At 42.6% G+C, this 10,335-nt stretch overlaps 1 protein-coding gene across 2 annotated transcripts in view; it reads right to left on the bottom strand.

The window, feature by feature from the left end:
• Nucleotides 1–3,218: 3,218 nt before the first annotated feature.
• The window catches only part of Vezf1 (vascular endothelial zinc finger 1), a 16,576-nt gene continuing 9,459 nt past the window's right edge, over nt 3,219–10,335 (bottom strand). For both annotated transcript variants that reach the window (XM_005350505.2, XM_005350506.2), the window contains exons 5-6: nt 9,732–9,890; nt 3,219–6,549 (exon numbers count right to left, since the gene is read on the bottom strand). In XM_005350505.2, the coding sequence (XP_005350562.1) occupies nt 6,122–6,549; nt 9,732–9,890 (587 nt within the window). In that variant the 3' untranslated portion in view covers nt 3,219–6,121. The remainder of the gene's footprint in view (nt 6,550–9,731; nt 9,891–10,335) is intronic.

Below are 10,335 nucleotides of genomic sequence, written 5' to 3'. Positions count from 1 at the left end.
TCTCTCTCTCTCTCTCTCTCTCTCTCTCTCTCTTTCTCCCTAGAACTGGATGCCAGGGTTGTGGGGGAGGGGCACCAGGCCAACAAACAATTCTGCGGAGGGTCAACCCCGCCCAGCCTAAAACATCGCTGAGCTAGGATTGGTTGAGGTCTACTGGGCCCTGATTGGCTGGGTTTATCCTCTTGCTCATTCACAGATTACTGGCTGCCTCACTTCTACTCTTGGCGCGGCCGTTTGTACTCATTCCGGGCAGACAGGCAAAATTCGATTCCAGCTAGCTTCTCTAAGGATGGCTGGCTGAGTCGGTCTGTGTATCTTCTATCCATATCCTTTGAGAGCAAGCCAGGGAACCCGCATGTGGGAAGGGGTGGAGGAATAAATTTTGCAACCCAAAGAAGACCAAAATCTGTCCTGGAAGGTTATCTGCTGGGTTAACCTTTCACCCCTTTTGCCAGCACCAGCCCTTTGTGTCATCTATACTAACGTCCTTGCGTAGGATCATACCATACCATATGTCATGAATGCTTTTCCTTTCCATTTATTTATTTTTAAAATGTGTTGCCGGACAGTGGTGGCGTATGCCTTTAATCTCAGTGCTCGGGAGGCAGAGACAGGAAGACCTTTGTGAGTTCGAGACCAGTCTGGTCTACTAGAGCTAGTTCCAGGTCAGGCTACAAAGCTACAGAGAAACCCTGTCTCAAAAAAAAAAGTGGCAAAATACTCTTACTCCCTTGGCATTCACTCCTTACCCCAGGTCCCACAGGTAATGACTGCAGAGTTATGCAGAGAAAACACAAAGTGAATATTGTAAAAAGAAAAAAAAAGTAGAATAGGTGGCATGTTTTCAAATTTACATTCACACACACACACACACACACACACACACACACACACACACACATATATGCCTTTTACCCAGCTTTGCAGAATTCATGTCTGTCTCATGCTAAATTACTGTGGGTTTTTTTGTGTTGTTACATTTTATGTAGATCTGCTCTGACCTGGTCTAGAACTCATAACAGTCGATATGTAGACGGTTCTGATATCGTGAGTCACAGAGATCCACCTGCCTTTGCCTCATGGGTCCTGGGATCAAAGGCGTGCACTCCACAGTGGCATCTTTTTTTAATTTCTGTTTATTGGTTTGTTGTTTTTCTGGACTATCTAGGACTTCATACACCACACCTGTGACGTGTGAAGACTTCTCTATGTTTCCACTCTAATAGCAGAGCACAGCCATTAATTTTTTTTTTTTTTATTTTCGAGACAGGGTTTCTCTGTGGTTTTGGAGCCTGTTCGGGAACTAGCTCTGTAGACCAGGCTGATCTCTAACTCACAGAGATCCGCCTGCCTCTGCCTCCCGAGTGCTGGGATTAAAGGCGTGCGCCACCACCTTCCGGCACAGCCATTAATTTTATATTCATTCCCTCCCTCCCTCCCTCTCTCTCTTTCTCTCTCTCTCTGAGACAGGGTTTCTCTATAGCTTTGGAGCCTGTCTTTGGAACTCGCTCTTGTAGAACAGGCTGGCCAATAATTCATTTAATCAGCCACTCGTAGTCCAACTTTTTTCTGTGAGTTAATTTATTGTCAACTTGATTGGGTTAATAAACACCAGGGGTATTATTGAGGCACACCTTTGGCTAATATGAGGAAGTTTTCAAAGGATGACTCTCTGTGAACATGGGTGGCACCATCCCATGAGCTGGGGTCCTCAACTGAATAGAGGAAGGAGAAAGCCAGACAAGTCCTATTGCTTCTCTTCTGCTTGTTGGTTTGTAGACAAGTAGCCATGATGGACTGTGCTCCTCTGATAGTCTCCTGTGGGACTATCCTGATTGTGCTAATTGAGATGGAAAGACCCACCTACTTTGAGGGACCCCATTCTCTTTTTAAAAGTTTTAAAAAATTCCACCAGGCCGTGGTGGTGCGTGCCTTTAATCCCAGTACTCGGGAAGCAGTGGCAGGCAGATATCTGTGAGTTCGAGGCCAGCCTGGTCTACAAAGCAAGTGCCAGCACAGGCTACAAAGCTACACAGAGAGACCCTGTCTCAAACAAAAAAGGTTTTAACAAATTTAATTTTAATTATGTGTATGTGCGTTTGTGTGTTTGCACGTGTACAGGTCAGAAGTCAGAAGTGCTGGATCCTCTCGAGCTGGAGTTCTAGGCAGCTGTGAGCTTCCAGATGCTGGGAATCCAACTTGGGTCCTGTGGAACAGCAGTAGGTGTTCCACTTCCCAAACTCAGGCAGCATTCAGACCTAAGCAGTCAGCACCTGCCAGGGCCATTCCAGAGGTGCTGAGGTTTACATATCCACATGGGTGCAAATGGGATTCTTCCAGGCTATAAACGCCTTAGAAAAAGAAGGGGACAGAATGCTGGACCAGACCCCGAACTGATCACACCTCCTGTCCAATGGTCCTTGAGGATATCAAAGTGAAAACCTCTACCCCTCTATATCTTGAACTCAAGTTTCTCCACAGGACCAAATTGCAAGGCCCCTGAAGAACAAAAACAGATACATGGGGCTGGATCAACTAGCAACTTGGTGAAATAAAACTTCCCTTATTCCCAGGACAAAAACATCACAAGTAACATGATTCCTCTAGTTGTATTCAGAATCAATAAAGAGGGGCTGGAGAGATGGCTCAGTGGTTAAGAGCAGTGTCTGCTCTTCCAGAGGTCCTGAGTTCAATTCCCGGCAACCACATGGTGGCTCGCAACCATCTGTAATGAGGTCTGGTGCCCTCTTCTGGCCTGCAGACGTACACACAGACAGAATATTGTATGCAAAATAAATAAATATATATAAAAAAAGATAAAACAGAATCAATAAAGAGACTAAAGCAATTATCACGGAAATCTGGAGGCACCCAAAACTTTTCCATTAAACAAAGTGCCAGAATCTTGATTTGCTGCTTAGTGATATTGTCATGTGAGTACTTGTCACATCTGCCTTAACCACCTCCCTAGAGGCTTTACATGACAACTGATGTGGATCTAGCCTTGCCTGGCTTTCTGTCAGTCCTTAGTGGGACTGTGTGGAGGGCTGAGTACCCTTCTGTAGTCCGGTGCCTTTCCTCTCGCCCTTCTCTATGGCAACCCTCCCTTCCCAGCCCAGTGACAGGCATGCACACCTGAGGAAGGAGTACTTCAGTCATTTTTCTACCATCACAGTGAACTGATGAAGCTTCTGCAGTATTAAGCAATCCATCATAACAGTTGTGACTGGTTAACTTTAATTTGTCAAAATAAATCTGCAGTATTTTGCATGTTAGTAATACAGTGCTGGTATTGACAGGTAAAATCATCATCTGCGTACATAGAAACCTTCATTTAGGAGCACACCTTAGGAGGAAATGAATACACAGTAAAAGGTAAACGCAGGCCAAGCAGCGAGCGCTAGAGCAAGCATAACAGGCTGGATGTCAGATTTGAGGATTATCTAATACAACCGTTTAGCTGCCAGTCTGATAAAGGGGAAGCTCTCCACCAGGTTACAACCAGGAGGGAAAACATACTCATACTTTGTAGAGTGGTGGCCGTCGGTGCCTTCAACACATGGTTGAATCAGTTCATCAGCATCACTGCTCAGCTTCAGTTCCAGAACACAGGAGGATCTTACCACACAACCTGTTTGCGCCCCTTTGCAATGGCCTACCCTCACCCCATCCTGCCATCAACTCTCTCCCTCCCCAGAGAAGACACAACGTGGCTTTATTATTGCAGACAAGCTTCTTAAGTGAATAGAGTATGCATACAAAATAGCATTTTATCTCAAGTCATACACGAAGTCTCACTCCTGTTTACAATGAGTTGATAAAACAATCATTTCTAGTATATATCTTTTCTTCCCCCGTAAGAACTAATACTCTCAGGGTCTTATGACCACGCTGTAGCCTGGGGGGAAGGGCCCATACCTGCCCACTTTGAGGACTGCTTCTTGGACCACTGTGGAGGAAGCCTGGGCTGTCTATGAAGAATCACAATTGCCACCAGAACAGAGATGGCAGGGCCCAGCAGACAGAGCATATGCCAGGAAACGAGGACTTCCTCCACATGTGACCACTCCTCTTCCAGGTCTCAGCAGTGCCATTCCTGGGACTTCCCCACATGAGCCCTTCCAGTAGCTCACACAGAATGATCTACATATTAAAAACAAACCAACTTTCAACTGTGGATAAGAACTGCTGTAACAAAGTCATAGCTACATATTTTTCTCTACATCTTGTTTATTGAGACAAACTAATTAAAAGGCACAAACATAGGGCATGTTTACATGGACATTATAACAAACATATACATTAAAAGTGTAGGAATGTGTTGCCTTCCTGCTAAACAGAAAGTTCCTAAGCTTTATATATACAAAAGTTGTACAATTTAATGTCCTAAAGTACAAAAGATCATTTATAAAATTATTTTACACTAGGTACTATTTATTTTAATTTTTTTTTACTATGTAGTTCATCCCCCTAGAACTGTTTTGTATAATGACACACAGATACCTGTCCCTGATGTAGGAAGTCTGTCTCAGACGCAGGGTATTTTGATGTTTGTATTGACACAGTGGGGTATAAACGGAAGTCATCTGGTGTGAATCCTGCAAGCATTCTGCAGGGTTAACAAAACTCATTTCCATTTCTCTTAACTGCAAAATTAAAAATGAAAAAGACCCAAAACATATTGCAATGTAAAAAAAAAAAACAAACAATTACAGCATCTTGGTTTGAACAAACTCTTCTTTAACCCAATGCTTTAAAAACATGACAAGTGGCATGATGGCGTAAAGAGTATCTGTTTCCCTAGCTTTTGGTTTCTACCGTATGTACAGGGATAAAGCATCCGGCTAAGAAACAAAAGCACATGTCTCAACGTGCACAATCATTGCTGGGTTTCCATGGAGCATGCAGACAGCCTCCTCCCTGAAAACTCCAGAAAGCAGATACAAGTGTTTTCTTAAAAGAAAAAAAAAGTGATGTCCATATTTACAAAGTTGAACAAATCTGCACAATACTTGATTAGACAGAGGAGGGAGAAAAGATACACTCTGCTTGTTCTGAAGGGGCATCCTACCTAGTTAGTGGTTAGAATAAAAACTGTATACAATTTAATATAAGACATAAACTCTAGTGAGCGTCTAACACATCTGTGCCTGCTGTAACATCAACAGGCGCTGATTGGGAGAGAGAGGGGCCTATCACATCCCAGTGCCTCCAATGTCTTCCAATTTAAAGCAATAGATTTAAACTGCTCCAAAGTCCTCATTGTTCCTGAACAGGAACCGCTGGCCTGCGTTTGGAGCCTGCCTGTGTGCACACCTGACTTCTCCTAAGTCAGCTGCAGCCTTTTCATCAAAGCACAATTTGTTTTTGTTTTTTTTATAGTTTTTGTTGTTTTTTTTTTAAAAAGTCAACTACAATGCTATATTCCATTAGGATTAATATGCTGAGCAATATTTACATCTCCAAATATCAGGTCACAATCCCTATTATATGTTGAAGTTAGAATGATAAATTATCATATGCTTTGCATATCAGAGCTGGTATCACCTTTCCCATAGGGAATGCTGCCTGAAATTAACATATTCCCAAAGGTAAAATGCATATTCTCTGAAATGCATTTTATTATGACAATGCATCTATTTACTCATACAAACAAAAAACACAGACAATTCTACACTAGCTCTCACTCTGTGGGTTTAGAACTTCAGGTTAAAACTACCCACCTTGTACAGAGGGAAAAGCTCTGCTAGTGTTTACAATAAAATGATTTTGTAGGATTAAAACAAAAATAATTAAAAACAAATAATGCTTTTTTTTCCTTTTGAAATGGGCTTTATGATTGGTTTTAATTCTGGCATTTCACCTTGCCAGCTACTATCCTGTTTAAGCAATGGGGTCAGCTAAAAGGGGTTCTGATTAAACTAATGTGGTCCAGTGATAAGTTACACATATACCCTACTTTGAACAACCCCAGCCAAATTGGAGCAAAATGCTACTACGCTCTTATTAACTAACGTAATAAAACCTCCCAATTTCATAGTCTGCTTTTTGCTTTAATCAACTAAAATTAAGTTGCTGGTAAATATTTACTTTAACCCATATTTTGACTTTATAATACTGTTTACCAAGGTGGTGATGTAGGCAAAGCTTGGGGCAAGAAAGGCATGCTTTCTACAGGCCTCATTGCTATATTGAGGGGAGCAGCTAATGTCATAGGTGTGGGCAGGTTCATTGGCGATGTGATGGTGACAGGGTGTGCTATATTCACTGGGGCAGTTACAGGGGTGGGGAGGTTGACTGGGGTAGTGAGTGTTAAAGGAGAGGTCATGGATAATGGACTGGTTATAGTTACAGGATGCCCAATGTTCATCGGGCTGGTTATATTAACTGCACTTGAAACATTTACTGGACTTCTCATGCTCATTGCAGCTGCCACTGTGACTGGGTTTGACATAGTCCCAGACGACACAGAGGAGGTTATATTGAATGGAGTAGTGAGAGTCACAGGTGTCGTAGCAGCCGTGGAGGTTTGGCACAGGTTGGCAGCTTCTAAAATGAGAAGACAAAAGGGACTTTAGACTCTCATACCTATAAGCAAAATTCAGCTTCTGAATTAACTTCTCTTAATTAAAAAGAACATTTAATAAACCAAATTACAGTTTCTACTAAGTGATCAAATACGAAGCGAGGATCTTCTGCGCATAGTCCTGGGGCAGGGATCCCACTCTCTGAATCTCTTCTCTGATGCCTCGGAAGACTTGGGCAACTTGTTCAGTCCTGAACTTCTGATTTCAGTTCAGATTTACTACCTACCTCAGAGATGCTGAGAGGACCAGTGGCTTCTGCATGGTGCTCTGGGGAGCAGAGGCACTGAGTAAGCTAAGTGTCCTCACTGTCTTCACGCCTTCTGAGTTCTACAGCCTTTCCTGGGACAGGAAAGACTTGTCCACACTGTGCCACCAGTGAGTTCTCAAAAGGCACACTAACTAGCAAAGAGGTGTGTGTACTCTCACTCACAAATGCTAAATGGCTTCTTCGATGTGAAGCCACATTCCGCTGAGGGTTTAAAAATGGATGAAGAATGATAAACATTATTTCAGTGTCTATCTGAGTCAGGATTTAACTAATGTTATAGTTCATAATGATAATGTTTCTTTTCTTTTTTTTTAAATATTTATTTATTTACTTATTATGTATACAATATTCTGTCTGTATGCCTGAAGGCCAGATGAGGACGCCAGACGTCTTTACAGATGGTTGTGAGCCACCATGTGGTTGCTGGGAATTGAACTCAGGACCTTTGGAAGAGCAGGAAATGCTCTTAACCACTGAGCCATCTCTCCAGCCCCCTTCTTTTCTTTTCGAGATGGAGGTCTATGTACCCTTGGCTGTCCTGTAACTGGTTATGTAGCCCAGGCTGGCCTCAGAGATCTTCTGCCTGCCTCTACCTCCACAGTGCTGGGTGGGATTAAAGGCATGCACCATGATGCCTGGCTTAGAAAATTTCTTCTGCTAAGGAAAAGCTACTACTCAGTAGTCGTATGCTCCTTTCTTTCTCACCCCTACTTCCTCTTCTTTCTAATGCTGATATAATCACCTACTTCATGCCCAATAGCATCTAACAGCACACATTACACACACCACCAAGCATACCAAGTAGGACTAACTCGGGCAAGGAAATCCTGTGGCATGTTAGGGAAATCCAGTCCTTTTTATTCAGCAATGCCCAAACAGATCCCTGGGGCTGGAGAGCTGGCTCAGCAGTTAAGAGCACATGTTGCTCTTATAGACAGCCTGGGTTTAATTACCAGCACCTACACAGTGGCTCAAAAACAATCTGTAACTCCACTTCCAGGGGACCTGAAGCCCTATTCTGGCTTCTGCAGGCACCAGTCTTGCATGTGGCACACATGCATACAATCAGGCAGAACATTTATACACATAAATAATAAAATATTAATTTAAAAAAAAGAAAAAAGATCCCTGGCAGATGACATCCTACTTAACCCACTCCAGAAAATTCAGCACCACCTATCAAGATGCCATAAAGTGGCAGTAAGGAGACAGACCTGTGACACCCACTCAAGTCTATAGCTAGAGGAGTCTGCACAGTGTCCACAGAAGGGTCGAACCACTTCAGGCCAGTCAGCCATTTGATTGGTCTGACCTAATCTGGCCTGCTCTGCACTACATACCAGGAGCTGCCAAACAAGAATGATGATGAAAAACATCTAGGGCTGCTCTTTTTATTTTTTTAATAGATTGCTGGGATATTCAATTGTGAAACTGAGATAGAACCTGGGACATCTATAAAGTTAAAAAGCTTCCTCAATGATAATCTGATTTTCATCCAGGTTTGAGAATTTAAAATTTATCCAGGTCTAATATTTAAAGAGCATTTCTGGCTACGTGTGGATCTCTGGGTTTGGGGCCAGCCTGGTTTACATAGGGACCTCTCGGGCAGTTAGGGCTACATAGTGAGACCCTGTCTCAAAAAAATTAAAACACACAAACAGTGACACTTTAAAATCAAGTTTAGATTTTCATGAGGTTCTCAATATAGCCATCTCCTCTTTCCCAAATGTAATGTTTACTAACAGAGAGAGAGACTCCAGCTACAAATGGGAATACAATAGCATTTTGTTTAATGAAGGTCAGAAGATGAGTTAAACAATCAAGTCTTATTATGCAAAGCAAACTGAAATACAACAGGGAACACAAATGCAGAAAACGAGGATGGGAGAAGGCCCATCACTTCCTGGGTAACAGTATCACTGCTGCTGTCCTCTCCTTGTGCTCTGCTCAAAGGAAGGCATTTCTGTCTCCTGTGCTACTTTCTTGCCTCCCTCCAGTCTTCACTTCACTCTAGAGGATTAAACCTTTGGTACTGGACATAGAAGGCAAGTGCTGACCACTGGACTGTGCCCTGGTTCTCAAGCATCCTTCTACTATGACTTCAAATACTTTTATTCCTTCTTTAGTGAAAATATCCTTCACAATATTCCTTCAACTACTACACAATTATCATCATCTAAACTTCTATAACAAAGCCCTCATCAGCAGAGGAGCAGATAGGTTAAGGTAGATAAAGCAGATAAAGGTGACACCAAGAGCCAAGAGAAAAGATAGCAAGACAGTAAGGTCTGAATCATGCATCAAATAACCAACACAGGACCAGTCCTGAAAAACAGGAAATCAGCAATGAGAAAATGAACTCCCACAAGGATAGCTCATCTACCTCAAAGTGGTAATATTTTAGAAATTAAGAAAAGAGCCCATTGGGTGATGATGGTGCACACCTTTAATCCCAGTACTTGGGAGGTAAAGGCAGGTGGATCTCTGTGAGTTTAAGGTCATCCTGGTCTACTTAGAGAATTCCAGGACAGTCAAAGGGACACAGAGAGACCCTATCTTAAAACAAAACAAAAAGGAACCCTTAGCACAAGGACACTGATATAAAAAGGAACTATAAGCATACTAACCTTGACTGCATATGTAACAAAAAGTAAATCCAGAGAAAGAACAAGGCAGGAAGCGCTGAGGACTTTCATTTCCCAGTAACAAAACCGTAAACGGAAGCCCTGCTGCCAATAATTAGATTATACCAAACATTGTCCATAAGCAGCACTGTGAAGCTACACTCCTCCACTGCTGTGCTCCACTTCTGTCATCTGGAATACTAATCAAACACTCCTTGAGCCACACGAAAAGCACTGGAAGCCCCTTCTTACCTTTCTTTCTTGCTTTGACAGCTTCTTCCCACAATCTCAGTGTCTCTACCTGCTTCCCTGGCCAGCTTGTCACATGTTGTTGTTGTTGCTGCTGCTGCTGCTGCTGTTGCTGCTGTTGCTGCTGCTGCTTTTGATTGCTGGTCTCTTCACTCATGCATGCTATTCCAAAGACAAACCACAAACATTGTATTTACCTTGAAAGAGTGCAACCATGTTTTCAAACCTGAACCTAGGAGCTAGAGATATAATAAGTCAGCTGTTACAGTGTCTGGCTAACATGCAGGAAGAAGACCTGATTTCATTCTCAGCATAAGACCCTATCAAAAACAAAAGCCAAGAAATCCAAGCCAGAAATTTTGCTGCACACTTTTAATCTCAGTATTCAGGAGGCAGAGGCAGGTGGATCTCCACGTGGAGCAACCAGTCTGGTGGTCTACACTGTGAGTTCAAAAAGCCAAGACTACATAGTGAGAACTTATTTCAGAAACAAGCAAGCAAGCAAACAATCCCACCCAAACACAGGTGTTTTGACTCCTTGTGCCTTTATGGCTATTGTCATTTAACTAATAGCTCCTAATGTAGTGATTTTTTTTTTTTTTTTTTT

The sequence above is a fragment of the Microtus ochrogaster genome, chromosome 7 (genome assembly GCF_000317375.1).
Source record: "Microtus ochrogaster isolate Prairie Vole_2 chromosome 7, MicOch1.0, whole genome shotgun sequence".
NCBI classification, from domain to species: domain Eukaryota; kingdom Metazoa; phylum Chordata; class Mammalia; order Rodentia; family Cricetidae; genus Microtus; species Microtus ochrogaster.
Note: the sequence above shows the minus strand (reverse complement) of the source record. Positions and strands in the feature narration are given on the sequence as shown.